Below are 17317 nucleotides of genomic sequence, written 5' to 3'. Positions count from 1 at the left end.
CTCAGCATAATGGTGACACTTCAGCCCAAACCTCTGAATGACCTTTCCCAGGAGTTTCATGTAGATGTTAAATAGCATGGTGGACAGAATAGAGCCCTGTGGGACTCCATGACAGAGGTGCCATGGTGCAGAGCAACAGTCACCCAGCTCCACCAATTGTGAGTGGCCAACCAGGCAGGAGTTGAGCCACCAGAAAGCGGAACCACCAAATTTGCTTGAGCACCTTGCTCAGGAAGGGAATATTGGCTATAGGCCGATAATTATTTACGTCTTCTGGATTCAAATGTAGCTTTTTAAGGAGTGGTGTAACCACCACTGTCTTTAGAGGGGCAGGCACTACTCCCTCTCTCAAGCAGGCATTCACCATCTCCTGGATCCAGGGAATCCCCTCCATTGATCTCTCAATTAGTCAAGATGGGCAAAATCATTCTACTGTATTCTGTGCTTTTAGGCTGCATTTGGACTATTGTGTCCAGCTCTGGGCATCCCACTTTAAGAAGGATATTGACAAACTGGAACATGTACAGAGGGGAACAACCAAAATCGGGAGGGGCCTTGAACCTCAGTCCTGTGAAAAATGATTGAAAGAAATTGGCATGTTTAGCCCGAATAAGAGAAGATTAAAGGGGATTATAATGGTCTTCAAATATCTGAAAGGCTGTCAAGTAGAACATGAAACTGAGTTGCTCTTTATTACTCCAGAAGACAAGAGCACAGCTGATTTCATAGGCTCTTAGGGAAGGAGGGGCTTGATGGTCAGGGAAGGAAGCTGATGTGGTCAATAGGGATCCCTTCCCTGTCTCAGAAATGCATAGGAAGAACCATGCTGGATTAGATCATTGCATTAGACCAATGATTCATCTACTCCAGCATTCTGTTCACACAGCAACCATGCAGTTGCTCATTGGAACCCACAAGTGGGAGACAGGTGCAAGAGCATCCTCCTGCCCATTTTCCCAGGAATTAGTAAGCATAAGTATACAGTCTCTGATACTGGGTGCCTTGTTAGCATTATTCTCCATTAACCTGTTCAACCCCCATTTAAAGCTATCCAAATTTCCAGGCCTATTGTTTGCTTGAATGCCAATTTTGAGAGTTTCTATCTGGTGCTGGGAACATGGAGCAGACTAGAAAAACCCTGGTTGCCAGTCACTGACATCCTCTTCTTGGGCAAGATGTTCAAGCTTGTGGTTGCTAAATAAGCATGCCACCTCATGCCTACAGCTGCGCAGATCCTTAGGTCATATTCAGAGGCCCTTCTCTGAGTGCTTTCTGAAAGAAACTATAACTGGGTGGCTTCAAGAAAGGTAGTCTTCTCAGGGGTAACACCCAACTTATGAAATAAACTCTTAAAAGTTGGCAGCTATGTTGTTACCCTTTGAGTGCCAGGGGAAGCTTTTCTTTTCTCCCAGCATTTAGAGACCTAGCTCTAGTTTATACAGGCTATTTTGATTCCTGTGCTTTTCATTGCTTTATTGTATGTTATTTTTTATTTTTATTTAACTGTGCTTACACGGTATTTTAGAGCTTAACTGATTGTAATTTGCCCAGATAACATTAGTTTGGGGTTGAATAGATATATATTAAACAAATAATGCATTACCAGTAAGAGGAAGTTGCAAGGAACCAGTGCTTTGCTAAATAATGGAAGAAATGCCATAATATTGTGGGCTGTTGGGAGTAGAACAGATTACCTCAGGAAATGGTGAGTTCTCCTTCACTTGGAGGTATTTAAGCAAAAAGAATTAGGAATTATGTGGCAGCTGCATCCTGCAGAGAAGTAGGGAGTCAGGAAATGAATCCAACCTATATTTCAATTCTGTGATAGGAAGACCAATATGGGTAAAATAAAACATCCACCTGTGATATTACAGCACATATGGTGAGTATATTTTTGCATTTTCAGCACCATAGTAGCATTTTCTGATGCCGCTGCTAAAACATATAAGACATTTATTCATAGAAAAGCAATTGCCTGATTACTTTGCTATGGGAAGAGTTTTATTTTCCTTAAAAATAAACAAAACCCTTAAGTACCATTTTGTCTATATTTGTTTTTGCTTCAGTCAATAAATTCCTAGCATTTTCAACCATCAGGCAGTGAACTAGATTACCAAATATTTGTTTCAGTGTGGAAAATATATTTCTTCTAACCCAGCATGATTCTCTTGTTAAACAGCATTTCTTTGTCCAGAGGTTCCATTGGAGAACTTCATTCTCAAAGCAATAATCATGACTTGGGACCTTTCCATTAAGATCATTTGAAAGTTGCATTCAAATTCTTCCTAGATGAAATAATCTGCTTTTTCTTACCAGCATCTTGGTATGTCCAGCTTTCAAATCACTCCAAATTTGCTGCAACTTCTTTCTTGTTTTTTAAAAAATATAAATCTGTTTTTAAAAAGTTCCTGAGTGTTGAATAGTAAAGGAAAAACAAATCAATACATCAAGTGTTACCAATAAAACTAGTAATTTAGGAAAGCCTTATGTAGTAAATATATATCTCGAAAATGCCAAAAAGCAAAGCAACTTTTTCTTGCCTGGTATCAACTAGCATGGAATTCTAGGGAGGAAGAACCAGTACACCAAAAGTATATTTCTAGTGGATTATACATGGAGTTCAGGTTCACACAGAACCTCATTCAATGACCTCAGTGATCAAGCAGGCTAATAAGTGAGAAGGCAATGCTTCAGATAGCTTTGCCCCAGATCATTTAGGGTTGTATACCCATAAAATTCTTAAACTTGCCAGTGCAGTTCCTTCAGTGTTGGTGTTACATGCCAGAAAGAGAGAGCTCCTGGAGACAGATGAGTAGCTGCACTTGGCTCGCTCGCGCGCGCGCGCGCGCTCTCTCTCTCTCTCTCTCTCTCTCTTTTATAGAATGTTCAATTATTGCCAGTGTGGGTTGTTGTAGTGTACAAATATACCTATTGGCCCTTGAAAATTGTTCTGATTGCCGTAGAGACCTGTATACTTTTCTTAGCCAGTGTGGCCAATGACCAGGAAAACTGGGAGGTCTAAGTCAAAACATCTGGAGGGTATCAGATTGGAAAAGGCTGTGTTTTATGACCTTTGTAGCCTTTCTGTTAGTTTACATATGATGGACTCATTGTATTCCTCAAACTGCAAATATATATTTGCACCCTCACCTAATCTGTTATATGAAAACTTCCTTTTCTGTGGAAGAATAACTGCTCTATTTCAGAAGTCATCAACTTAAATGTATAGGTTATGTTTGGAATATGGGTGCAAATACATATCTCAGTTAAGATGGCTGGGTTTTGACCTGGAGATTATACCTATAGCTTGTGCTAAATCTTTGGGTGCATCAGGAAAGGATATAAGTGATGTACCTCATGCCTTGCTCTTCTGTTGATCCCTTCACTCACTGGAGATTTCAGTTTGCCCCACAGGAGGCAGAAAAAGAGAGTGGAGGGAAAAACCAGCCAAGTAGAAGGCAGGGTGTTCAGTCTGTCAGAGGGTGTCTAAAGCAATGTTACATTGTTAAACTTCAGAAATTCAGTAATGAAGTCACATACTAAGTTCTTCTGGGTTTTTTTCACTAATATTTGAATATTAGTAAAAAATTCAAAATTTGAATTCAAATTAACTGCTTTGTTTGTCACTCATGTTCTTCTTTTTACCTGTTACAGCAACGTTGACAAGCTATTCTGAAAATATGGATCGTGCTAAGTATGGAGGAGAAAGCAGTAAAGAAATAGGATCTGGTGGAAACCTGAAGCCTTGGCAGTCTCAAAAATCTAGCATAGACTCTTGTTTATATCGAGTAGATGAAAATATGACAGCCTCTACATACAGTTTGAATAAGATCCCTGAAAGAAACCTAGAGACGGTTTTATCCCAATCAGTACAATCTATTCCACTCTATCTTATGCCACGACCAAACTCTGTAGCAGGTAAGAAATTCTCATTCTTTATTATGAAGAATTATAATTAAGTTCACATTAGGATCTTGTCCTTTAACATTTATAAAACCCTACTAGAAGCTAAGGAGCCAAAATAAGATTTCACAGAAGACTGTTTGCAGTAGTACAGATCCTAATCTACTGTCATTACTCTTTCTTCAAGGAACAAATTTGATCTGACCTGGTTGTGCCTCTAAGTGAACATTTGTATGGACTATTCAGCAGTCCTAAATTGATGAGCACTCCATGGAAGAATTCCTCAGTTGCAGAAATATATAATACCTTGTTGGATGAGTTTCTGAAAAAAATACAGACCCTCATAGTTCTTCTATGACTTGGAATGTTAAATAAGATAATGTGTACTGGGACACAAGAGACAAAGATTACATTTTCCCAAATGCCTCATATTAAATGCAAATTACAGCATTTGCAATTGCAAACACAGAGGCTTTTCAAGAGAAGTCTTTTGTCTCATCATAAACTAATGTTAGCATCCCACCTCAGATTGAACAAAAATGTATTAATAGGTCAGATGCTCTGAGGGATGCAGATTAGAGCAGGCCATCATCAGAACCAGCTCTATCAGTTCTTTGTTGTGGTCTCTGTGCATCACAGATATGTTTGGGAAGATTTCCTTAGCTTAGAACTTTCCACTGAGCGCCCCCCCTCCGCCCCATATAAAAGGTGGACTCCTGCCATTTTGTCAGCTTTTGACTGCTGTTTGTCAGTGCATTGGGATCTCTAACATTTGTTGCCTTTTTTCTTCACACTTCAATCATACTTTTCCAAACTTTCCTTAAACTTTTCTATTTAATTCTTTTGTTTACCTCAAAAAACCTCCGATTACCACCCAATCGTCTATTTCTTTGAAAATACCTTCTTATCCTCTCCCTTCCCTCACAACCATTAAACCCTTCACTCCCAATAAAAATGATGATGATATAATAATAATAATAATAATAATAATAATAATAATAATACAACGTAAACCTTCTGTCATCGTATTCTCTCTGTATCTATTCTTATTCTTCCCCTTCCGATGTTGCTTAGCAAACTGGCCTTCAGAAAGTGTGCTGGCTGCAGAGTCAAAATGCCCTCTTCTGATGGGCACTCTTTCTGCCCCTTCTGCCTTGGTGAGGAACATTGAACAGACAAAGTGCCAACACTGCCAGGCATTCAATAAACAGGCATGTAGAAATAGAGCTGGGAGGCTCCGGATGGAGATGTGGGAGTGGGCTTTGGGCACGATGAGAGATGTTGCTGTGGAAGGAGGTCCATCTCCTTCAACCTCAAAAGAAGCCTCAAGGAAATGCCCTCCCACTGACACCTCTGCTAAAACTACCCCCCCCCCCCCGTCCAACATGGAGAATTGGAGGAACCAAGGAAAAAGAAGGAGAAATGTAAACATCTCCAAAGTCGTTGGAACTGAAGAGCGGGGCAAGAAGACCAAAGGCCATACCAAGCATTCTGAATGTCACAGTTCTGTGATTTCAGAACAGAGGTCCAAAGAGGTCACTACCATCTCAGAACCAACATCTCCAGCCCAAGAGGCTCCAATCTGACCTCTACCAAGCCAAGCCTCTCCAGGCTGACACTTCCCAGCCCAAGAGGCTCAGCATCATTCACCCACACCAATGCCATCTGAACACAGTCTGCAAATGGAAAGACCAGCTGATTCTTGGACATCAAAATCAGAGATTCTCCGGCTCCTTCTCAGCCAAGATCTTTGCCCAGCTGACAGGATCTACCTGATGCCATCCCCTTGACTCAGCGCTTGTCCCGTGGTCCATCTTCCATGCAGCCATCTCCAGTGTCTTTACATTGATCACTCTCAGCTATGGATCCACTCCAACATCCATACTGTGGACAACCCTACTGGTACCCAGCTCCAGGACAATACTATCCCGAGTATCCTTGGGACCCGATGGCAGATCCTTGTCGATACGGCTGGCCAGCTCCACCTATGACTGCTCATTGTTCTTGGTTACCACCAAGTCCCATCCATCAACAAGAATGGGAACTCAGCACATCTCAACAGGAACAGCATAAGAGATTTTCTTCCCTGTCTTCTGGCACTGACTCTACAGAAATGAACTATGTGGATTCTGACACTTCTGAAGTGGCCAAACTGGTCTCCACATCCCTGGACAACGTGATTTCAATTAAGGGTCAGGGATCTACAGGAGAAAGTCTTGGGCACTTTTCTAAACAGGTCCTCCTTATGGCAAAGTCTCTTGGAATACATGTCCAACAATCAACCGAACAGACTGAGGATATAGTCTACAACCTCATCCGTTTGGAGGATGCCGTTCAGAGGATCTGTTCAACAGCCATTTATACCAGCCCTATCAAAGGGTTTGAAAGAGCCCTGGGAGATCCCTAACCACCCTCATTGGACATCACGCCATCTCAAGGGGATGTACAGAATCCAGGAGCAGGATATTCTGTTTTTGCTCACCTGAACTCCCATGTTCATGAAGTCAACTCAGGGAAGGCAACGATGCAATCATAGTGCACTGACTGACAGGGAAGGTCAATGCCTTGATGTGATGGCGTGCCACATCTACTTGGCAAAGGGTCTGGACAATTACGAGTCAATGATGGGGAGGTACCAAGCCTTCTTATGCCAGAAGATAGAGGCTCTGGCAACTTTTCTCCCAGACCAGCATAGGGAACTTGCCAGAGTCTTCCTAACTGAGGGCATGTAGCTGTTCAAACAAGCTGCTCCCCACCATGTCAGTTGTGATTTGTGCGCCCTAGTCAGTGTGGTAGCCTTTGTTGACCTGCATGGCTTCAGGTGACAAATCTTCCGCAAGAGCCACAGTCCTGAATACAGTTGATGCCATTTGACGGAGAGGGCCTCTTTCATGCTCAAACTGATGAATGTCTGGACACCATTCAGAAGGTGAGGGTGACTGCTTGATGGATGGGGATTGGGTTCCATCCATCTCAATAATGTAAGTGGCCACAGAATGATCAAACTCCGTATTATGCACCTTCGGGTAGTCAACAACTTAGTAGCCAAAGCTGCCAATTTTTGGCTGTACCCAAGGCCACCCACACAGAAGGGACACACTTCTAGAGCCCAGCCAACCAAGGGGCACCCAGAAGGGGATAAGAGACATGATGGGTGGTGCGAACCAGCCCTCTAGAATTGACCTACTGCCAATTTGGAGACCATTTGAGCCGTCATGCACCTACCTGTAAATCTTTCACATATGACCAGTGGGTGCTTTCTATCATAAGAGATGGCTACAAAATCTAGTTTGAGACCCTACCACCTTTCAGATCAGTCCACACAACTCCTCCATCTCCTACTCTGAGGAAAGAGACCACCTTTTCACTAGCAAAAGGGGCCATCCACCCAGTGCACTGTTCTGATCTTAAACATGGGCTCTACTCACAATATTTTAGGGTACCAAAGAAGGATGGTGGTTGGCGGCCAATACTAGAAGAGGAAACCATTACATTGCTCATAAGAAATTTCATATGGTTTCTCTTCAGTCTATAATGCTGCTGCTAAAGGAAGGGGACTGGGTCACCTCCATTGATTCGAAGGACACTTATTTTCACATTGCCATACTTTCTAACTACTGGCACTTTCTACTCTTTAAGATTGGAATGGAGCCTTACGAATTCATGAAGTTGCCATTCAGACTCTCCACTGCTCTGAGAGTGTTAGCTAAATATATGGCACTGGTGTGTGCCCCTTGAAGACTCAGAGGCATACACATTTACCCTTACTTAGATGATTGACTGATCGTGGCAGATTCCAAAGAATCTCTAAGTACATAAACAACACTTGTCTTGCATTGGAGAACTTGGGCTTATATATTAATGTAGAGAAAACCATTCTTGTTCTTGCACAGACCATTCTCTACATTGGAGCAGTGCTGGACTCTCAGTCAGCTGAGGCATATTTACCCAAAGACTGCATGGACAAACTGGTGCGCATGGTGTCAATGATCAGGTGCAACCTGAGAGTGTGGGCATGATGAATCCAGCAATTAGTTGGGCGTATGGCCTCAACTGTGTCTGTGGTGCAGTTCACCAGACTGCGTATGCAACCTCTGCAGTTATGGTTCCTAACTCCTTCCATCTGGAACACATCTCTCCATGAAAGTAGCCCACTGTTCCGATCATGGTACATGCAAGCCTCACATGGTAGACTTGAGAAACTCCTCTGTCTCGGGGCTTGCCATTCCAACTGGTGGCACCCACTTCAAAGGATTCATGACTCAAGGAGCATGGTCTGCTATGGAACAGAGATGACATATCAACTATTTGGAATTGTTGACAATCTTCAAAGGACTGAATCTTTAAAGCGTCCTCTCTGAAAACAATGCCCAGGTTGTTTTGGACACCACAGTGGTGTTTTGTATCAACAAACGGGAATGAAGCTGCTGTCTTCCTGCATGTCTGGATATCAAAATTTAGGATTGGTGCATCATTCACAACATTACTCTCATTACTCTTACATGGCCAGTGTGGACAATACCACCACAAGTGCCCTGAGCCACTCAGTACACCAGCCACATGAGTGCGAATTCAACCAGCAAGTTCTGAGAGACATTTTCAAATACTGGGGCCTGCCAAGAGTTGGACCTGTTCACTATGGAGAGGAATGCAATATGCAAGCATTACTGTTTGAGAGGAGGAATCAGGCACTGCTTGAAAGGGAATGCCTTCCACATGCCATGGAACGATGCCTACTTTTACGTCTTCCTGCTGTTTCCCCTAATCACAAGAACCATCACAACGATAAGAGCTTATCATACTCAAGCCATCTTGGTAACTCCATGGTGGCCAAGACAACCGCGGTTCCCATCACTTCTGCAACTTTCAACGATGTCTCCAAACATCTACCTCAAATACTGAACTTGCTGACTCAAGCTTATGGGAGCATCGTTCACTCTGATGTTCATACCCTTTGATTAACCTCATGGTTAATCCTGTGACGGTGCTTTCAGTTGTCCCACTGACTTCAGTTTCAGTGCCTCAGTATATTCACACCAAACCAACTTTTATTCCATCAAGCCACTCAGCTTCTCCCTTTACCATGCTCTCTGCAACATCCCCGGTCCCTCTGTGCAGATCAACTTGGATTTGACTGCACTGGATCTGACAGACTTGAATTCAACAGGATCGAATCTGACAACTCCAAACCAACACTCACATAATCTAACCCTTCAAACCATAGATTTTGCTCCTGATTACCACATAACAAGTACATTAGACTTGGATTCTGAGATTTAGCAGATTCTCATGACTGCCCTTAAACCTGACATGAGAAAATCCTATCTTGCCAAATAGGCAAAGTTCAAACAATTTGCTGCACTGCATTCATTTGATTCCTCTTCTGCATTGGTTCCAAACATTTTGCAATTCTTGCACTCACTGTATGGCTCCAGACTAAAACCCACATCAATAAGCAATATCTGCCTTCCACAGTTCAACTTGAGGGACATACTGTCTTCTCTCACCCATTATCTTGTTGGTTTATGAAAGAACCTGCATCCTCCAACCTGTACTGTAGCTCCACCCTGGGGTCTCTCCGTAGTGTTACACATTCTAACAAAGCCTCTGTTCGAACCACTGGCTACTGTTTATCTCCAACTGCTGTCTTGAAAGGTCTCCTTCCTGGGGCCATCACCTCGGCTTGGAGGGTGAGTGAGCTCTGTGCACTACAGGTGGACTCTCCATATCTAACATTTCATAGGGACAAAGTTGTTTTACAGATTGATCCATCATTTCTACCTAGATCTCTCCCTCTTTTCACATTAACCAGGAGATAGTCCCATCAGCCTTCTTCCCTTCCCCCTCAACAGACATTGAGAGGGCTCTGTACACCCTCGACATCCGCTGAGCACTGTCATTCTATCGGTCCCAAACAGAGAGCATTTGTAAGACAAAACGTCTCTTCATGAAATACATGGACCTCTCAAAAGGGGTCCCTGTCGGACCTTAACGATTAGGCCATTGGATCATCAGAACCATCAAGTTGGCATATGAACTTTCTTCTTTAGACCTACCAGACAATCCACAAGCACATTTTACAAGGGCTATATCCACTTGTAATGCCCTCCATGCAGGACTCCTGGTTGAAGAACTGTGCAAAGCAGCAACATGGTTGATACGGTTGACATTTATCAGACATCACAAACTGGACGTTAGAGTGAGGAAAGACTGTGCCTCCAAAAGGGTAGTAGTGTCCTCCATACTGCAATAACTGGGGCATCCATAAATTCTTCCTTCATCGTATATAAAGATTTATGAACTCAACTAAAGTGGTCAATTAGTGGACAATATTTATAGAGTTCTCTGTGTGTGTATGTGTGTATGAAATATGTGTTTATATTCCTGTTAATGTGTATTGACTGACAGATTGGTACCAGTACAGCAGGATGATATGTATGGTAACTATATTCCTAAATATAGTTATTTAGGAATAACTAACACCACACCACCACCATTGAGGATGCTTGCTAGTCAGTCACCCATACGTGTGATACACAGAGACCATGATGAAGAAATGCAGGTTGCATAACCCGTAGCTTGCAAAGTATTTGGAATACTTAATTTTTCTCATTTTAATGCTAAAGTAATACTAAATTCTATTTAGTATTGCAACAATACTCTTTCAGTACAAAAAAATTAGAACTGCTTTTTCTTGGGTTCGAATAAATGTCCTTCCCCGACACAATGGTCAGGCATCTTAAGGGCATCCCTAAGGAAGGTAGAATTTGTTTTTGTAATCTTGTATCTGTTGAGTATATTATTCATTTTGCTCTTGAATGTAGCACCTGCTGTAACATTAGAAAAAAAGGGATCTCTTCCTGCTGCTGGACTTGGTGAAGGGAAATCCTTCCCCTATAATATTGTGTTTTGTTTTGTGTACTAAGCAATGTGAATAAATCTGTAATGTGTAGAGCAACCTGCTTCTTTCTGGTAGCCCTGGAGTTGTATGTAAGAACCATTGGGACAAATAGGAAACACTAGATGATTTTACCTAACTAGTGTAAGTACCAGTGTTTACATACGTTATCTTAGTTCTGTAATCTAGTTCTGCTATATTACAATAAACTCAATTTTTGTCTCTTTATTAGCCAAAAAGTTCATGAAAACATGGGCTAGGGAAAGCTAAGAAATCTGTAGTAAAACTATTTACATATGCTATTAGCAGCCAGATTTAAAAAGTTTCCCAAAGCTTAGACAAGCTAAAAGCTATACAATTTATTTTCCCCCCAAGGGGCAGGAGCATCATTGAATTTTCTTGCTTAGTAATGCTTAAACAAATCCCCTTTTATGAGTATTTATACGATTCTATCTCAGCTGAGGGTAATAATGAGTTGAACAGAAAACATGCATTTCAAATAATAAATGAAACCATTTTGATCAATAAAATGCTAGTAATTTGTGACCAATTGTCAATAAAAGTTTTACCCTGATGTAAACTGATAGAAGTTTCCCCATCATTAGTTTATAGCACAAGGGATTTATAGCATTATTCAGTTTATCACAAGTTCTGTCAGTAACTTGTGATGAAATGTTACCTGAGAACTAAATGCCAGGGCTTTAGTCTGGAAGTTTTTCTTGCAGAAACCTTATTGAAGTTTAACAGACATGAATATGGTCTGCCTGAATAGGAAAATTTGGAAACCTCATGTACACTGTATTGAGCTACATGGAAGAAAGTAAAATATTAGTGAAATAACATTTTCATCCCAGCAGACCCTCATTTAACTCCATGAAAACCGAGACTGCTAGGCATTTCCTAATAAAGATGGGCAATACCTCCTGTCTTCTGTTTGTAACTCTGTTTCAAGTGTTTGTCCTCATTTCCCTCTGACTTGCTTTTTTAACACTTTCATGAATTTCCTCTGAGAAAAATTAGGGAAACACAACTCTTTTTCTGTGGACCATAAGGCATTAATTCCTTTGCACGTCTGCATAATCTTATTGCTCCATATACATTTTGAGTGCTGCACAAAGACAAAACCCAGAACAGAAGCTCATAAACTAATTTCCTAAGGATACATTTACCAGCAGTCTACAGGAACTATCGATCCTGATGTACACAGCTAGATAAAATTCAAGAACAGGAAGCCTGGATGAGCAGGAATGCATTTCAAAAGGGCTGAAGTAGCATTAAGAAGGAGCAAGTCAAGAGGCTTTGGTTCAGTAGGAGCTAGAATAACAGATCAATCCTTAGAGCAGGGTACACAACTTTCTTGGCTCCAAGAATCATATCTGGAACCGACACACATGTACACATACACAAATGTCATATATACCAATTAGGACATTTTCCCACCAAGTAGGATAATACTGATGACCCCAGTTGGTTCTGAAGCCCCACAGTGCACAGGTACCCTGGTCCCGGCTTTCTGCCTGTGCTAGCTGCCACCCATGTCCCGGGCCTTACAGTCTCTTTCCAAAAGCAGGTCTACAATGCCCCTGGCAGAAATGAAGTATGAACTGAAGGTGCAGGACTGAAGTTGGAGATTAACGAAGGAACACCTCATTTCTTTGAATGAGTTTAAATCTCCAGGACTGGATGAGCTTTACCCTAGAGTAATAAAGGAACTGGCAGATGAACTCTCAGAACCACTGTCAATTATCTTTGGGAAATCATGGAGGATGGGTGAAGTTCAGGACAGTTGATTTTGTTCCCCGCTTCAAAAAGGGCAAAAAAGAGGACCCTGGGAACTACAGACCAATTAGTCTGACATCAATCCCTGGGAAAATTCTGGAGCAGATAATAAAGAAGTCAGTCTTTAAGCACCTGAGACAATGGAGTAATTACTAGAAGCTAGTATAAATTTATCAAGGACAAGTTTGCCAGACTAACTGAGTCACCTTTTTTTGGTGAGGTAACCTCTCTTGTGGACTGTGGGACTACTGTGGACATACTATATGTTGACTTCATCAGAGTTTTTGACAGAGTACCCATGACATTCTGATCGAGAAACTAGCAAAAAGATGGCTAGTTGGAGCAACTATCAGGTGGATCCATAGTTGACTACAGAACTGGACTGGGAGAGTGCTTCTCAATGACACTTTCTCAGATGAAAGAGAGGTATAGTGGGGTGCTGCAGGATTCAGTCCTGGACCCAGTGCTCTTCAGCATTCTTATTGATGATCTTCAGTATTGTGTTCAGTTTGGGGCACCACACTTCAAGAAAGATGTGGACAAGCAGAAGGCAAGAAAAATTATCGGGACTGGACACAAAGCCCTATGATGAGAGATTGAATGAGCTGGGCCTGTTTAGCCTTGAGATGAGAAGACTCAGGGGAGATTTGATCGCCTTTTTCAAATATTTGAAAGGGTGTCACACAGAGGAGGGCCAGGATCTCTTCTCAGTCATCCCAGAGTGCTCAACACAGAATAATGTGCTCAGATTACAGGAAGCTAGGTTCTGGCCAAACATCAAGAAGAACATCCAGACTGTTAACAGCGGTATGAAAATCGAACCAAATACCTTTAGTGGTCATGGACTCTTCCACACTGGAGGCATTCAAGTGGCTGTTGGACAGCCATCTGTCAGGGATGCTTTAACTGGAGTCTTCCACTGAGCAAGGGGTTAGACTTAATGACCTTGTAAACCTCTTCCAACTATGATTCTGTTGTTTACTTTCAGTGTAACCTTTCTCATTTGGTGGTGGTTGTGAGGACAACATGAAGAAGACTATGTAAGCTGCACTGGGATTTTTGCAAGAGGAAAAGGGGCAAAGTATAAATGCAGCATACTAATAATGTTCTCATAAGCAGTATCACATCAAAAGTTACTCACTTTGGATCTGTTCAAACTCTTTTATAGCAATTAGTACAGTGGTAATGACACATTTTTAAGATATATGCATGTGGCTGTTCAGATTGACATTTTTGTTCTGGTCAATCTGAATTAAATTAGAACTAAAACAGGGACCGGCAGGTGTTCACATATAATGCCAGTCCTCTGTCATCTACACTTGCTACTGATTGAAGTCTGGGCCCAATTTAAGGTGCTGGTGATGACCTATACAGCCCTAAACGGCTTAGATACCTGAAGGAGTGCCTTCTCCCCATGTTCCCTCCTGCCCCTTGAGATCTGAGTCAGAGGCCCTCCTCAGGAGCCATCCTTGAAAGAGATCAAGAGATCAAGAGATCATTGTAAGAACTGGGGGTGATTACAGTATACCACTATCTCACTTAATCTTCAAAATAGCACTAAACTGAGCTAGGTGGAAAGATGATGTCTTACCCAGGAGTGAGATTGAGGATGCAGCTTCCTTTATCCATCCAGCTTCCTTTATCTAGTTAGCGGAGCTGAATTCCATGTGCTGTTGAGAATTGCATACACCTAATGATAATTGACATGTGTATATTCCATAGTTTATTGGAAGAATTCCTGGTGTGAAATTGACAACAAACTGGAACATGGGCCATGAATGAGCTGAGAAACCCCCCAGCACAAGACTTTGGGGTTTAACAAACAAAGCTTTAATGCTCAGGTGGTTTCAGATAAAGTGACTGACATATTCTCCTATGGTAGGTTTAGAGATGGGGTCCAGCTCTTACACATTACAGTCTGCTCAAATTGGATCTGTCTAATTTCAAGGAGAAGGAAGAGGGGAGCAGATGACTATGCAGTTTCAGGGTTACTTAATGAAGATTCTCAGGCAGAAAGTGAGAAGCAGCCTGCCTTGGAAAAATGAGGGAAAGATTTCAAAACTGGGTGGGGAGGAAATTGAGGGGAAGTTTCTTGACTCTATATGGTGATAGCAGGCAAAGCAGGTAAACCAGTTAAGAAGTGTCTGACATTTCTGCTATCTGGCACTCAAGCAGCAGGGGCCATCAGGAGGGTGGAGTCAGAATCTTTTGGATTCAGCTCTTCACATGGGTGGATGCTTCTTCCATATCTCAAAGAGAATATTACTTTGGTTTTTGCTCTTTTGTAGCCCATTAAGCTCTAATAAAAGGATTGTGCTTCCAAGATCTTGCCTAAGTCCGTAGGAGAAGGAAAAGAGGTGTGTGTATGTGGTGGGGAGACCTGCTTATGACAGTAGTGGTGGTAAACCTCTTTCAGCCCAAGGTCTGAATTCACGTTTGAGGAAGCATTTGGGGGCCGCATTCCAGTCATAGGTGAGGATGAAGGGAAAGTAAGAGAGGCAAAAGGCATGGTGCCAAAGTACCAAGATGAGCCAAAAAAATCTCAACACTCCAAAGTGTATTCTAACTTAAGACTCGTACTAGCAGTAACTAAGACTTAGAAAATGCATTTCATCTCTCTACAACATAGAACAAAAACCACAGCAAAGCCCAGGGGACCATGAAATGATCTGTCATTCAGGAAAGAGGGTGGGACCTTGGGCCTTTGTTCTGAAGTGAACTGGTCTGAGTAACCAAACCAACAGATCCAAGGATAAAATCATGTGTATCATCAGTGAAAGCATATTATGAACATCCATCCAAAAGGTTGCAATCTTTCAACAGCTCCACAAAATATGTTCCAAATCAGCTTTCTGAGAGCCGCACTTAAAGTAGCTATCATTAGTATGAATGTAAAGTTTATGCAGCCTATAGAGATCCAAGTACCAATGACAAAATATTTTACTGATGGAAGTTGATGTAGCAGAATGCTGAGTGCATTTTTTCTGTACTTACATATAAAAAACAACGAAACTTTTTATAGCCTGTACTCTTTAATCTATGCTCTGTCCTAGTGAATGCAGCCAACATGCTACACCAGGGATGGGAAACTTGTGGGCCTCTAGAGCAGGGGTTCCCAAACTGTGTTCTGCAGATTCTTAGGGTTCTGCAAAAGCCTCATAGGGGTTTTGTGAAAAATTTCAAAAATGAAATTTAAAATGGAGTTTAAAATAAACCACACAAGATATGATTGCTAGTTGGTTGCAAAATTTAGGCTTAAATTGAAGAAAGTAGGGAAGAGCACTAGTCCACTCATGTATGACCTAAATCATATTCCTGATGAATATACAGTAGAGGTGAAAAATAGATTTAAGGAATTAGATCTGATAGACAGAGTGCCTGAAGAACTATGGATGGAGGTTCGTAACATTGTGGTTAGTTCTTAGAGAGATGGTAGTCCCAGACCATCTTATTTGTCTCTTGAGAAACCTGTATGTGGGTCAAGAAACAACAGTGAGAACTGGACATGAAACTACTGAGTGGTTCAAAATTGGGAAAGGAGTATGGCAAGGCTGTATATTGTTGCCCTGCCTATGTAACTTATATGCAGAGCACATCATGCGAAAGGCTGGGCTAGATGAATCACAAATTGGAAATAAGATTGCCAGGAGAAATATCAACAACCTCAGATATGTAGATGGTGCCACTCTAATGGCAGAAAGTGAAGAGGAACTAAAGAGCCTCTTGATGCGGGTGAAAGAGGAGAGCACAAAAGTTGGTCTGAAACTCAACGTCAAGAAAACTAAGATCATGGCAACCGGTCCTATCACTTCCTGGCAAATAGATGGGGAAGAAATGGAGGTAGTGACAGATTTTATTTTCCTGGGCTCCAAGATCACCGCAGACAGGGACTGCAGCCAAGAAATTAAGACACTTACTCCTGGGGAGGAAAGATATGGCAAATCTAGACAGCATACTAAAAAGCAGAGACATCACCCTGCCAACAAAAGTGCGTATAGTCAAGGCTATGGTTTTCCCAGTTGCAATGTATGTTTGTGAAAGATGGACCATAAGGAAGGCTGAGCGCCGAAGAATTGAGGCCTTTGAATTGTGGCGCTGGAGGAGACTCCTGTGAGTCCCTTGGACTGCAAGGCGATCAAACCGGTCAGTCCTAGAGGAGATCAACCCTGACTGCTCTTTAGAATGCCAGATACTGAAGATGAAACTCAAATACTTTGGCCACCTAACGAGAAGGAAGGACTCCCTGGAGAAGAGCCTAATGCTGGGAACAATTGACGGCAAAAGAAGAAGCGGGCGGCAGAGGATGAGGTGGCTAGGTGGAGTCACTGAAGCAGTTGATGTGAGCTTAAGTGGACTCTGGGGGATGGTGGAGGACAGGAACGTCTGGAGGAGTGTTGTCCATGGGGTCGTGATGGTCGGACATGATGTCGCAACTAGGAACAACAAGCAACAATCCAAGCAGCAAATGGAAATGTATCACATCATTGGGTTCCTAGGACTCTATTGAATAATGTTGGAAATAATCAAAAGGATTCATTTGGAATATTACCATATAATTACTTCATTAATTTGTTATATTTAAAATGTTTTCTCTTTATTTCCAACCTGCTATGTTATGCAAAGCACTCAGGCAGTAGTAGTAGATAAAAGAAGGAAGAACATTGTGGGTTCACAATGCTTAGTAAAAACTGGGGATAGAGTTAGGTTTCCATGGAAAAAATGTCTTCAGAAAGGTGT

At 42.0% G+C, this 17317-nt stretch overlaps 1 protein-coding gene across 4 annotated transcripts in view; it reads left to right on the top strand.

Annotated features, from left to right (window-relative positions):
- TANC2 (tetratricopeptide repeat, ankyrin repeat and coiled-coil containing 2) overlaps nucleotides 1-17317 on the top strand; it is a 331148-nt gene that overhangs the window by 192832 nt on the left and 120999 nt on the right. For 3 of the 4 annotated variants that reach the window (XM_044447243.1, XM_044447244.1, XM_044447242.1), the window contains exon 8: nucleotides 3655-3918. In XM_044447243.1, coding sequence (XP_044303178.1) covers nucleotides 3655-3918 — 264 coding nt within the window. Of the gene's footprint in view, nucleotides 1-3654; nucleotides 3919-14049; nucleotides 14459-17317 lie in introns of those variants that run through there. The other variant, XM_044447246.1, reaches the window with a different exon arrangement.

The sequence above is a fragment of the Varanus komodoensis genome, unplaced genomic scaffold (genome assembly GCF_004798865.1).
Source record: "Varanus komodoensis strain SLA01 unplaced genomic scaffold, ASM479886v1 scaffold51, whole genome shotgun sequence".
NCBI classification, from domain to species: domain Eukaryota; kingdom Metazoa; phylum Chordata; class Lepidosauria; order Squamata; family Varanidae; genus Varanus; species Varanus komodoensis.
Note: the sequence above shows the minus strand (reverse complement) of the source record. Positions and strands in the feature narration are given on the sequence as shown.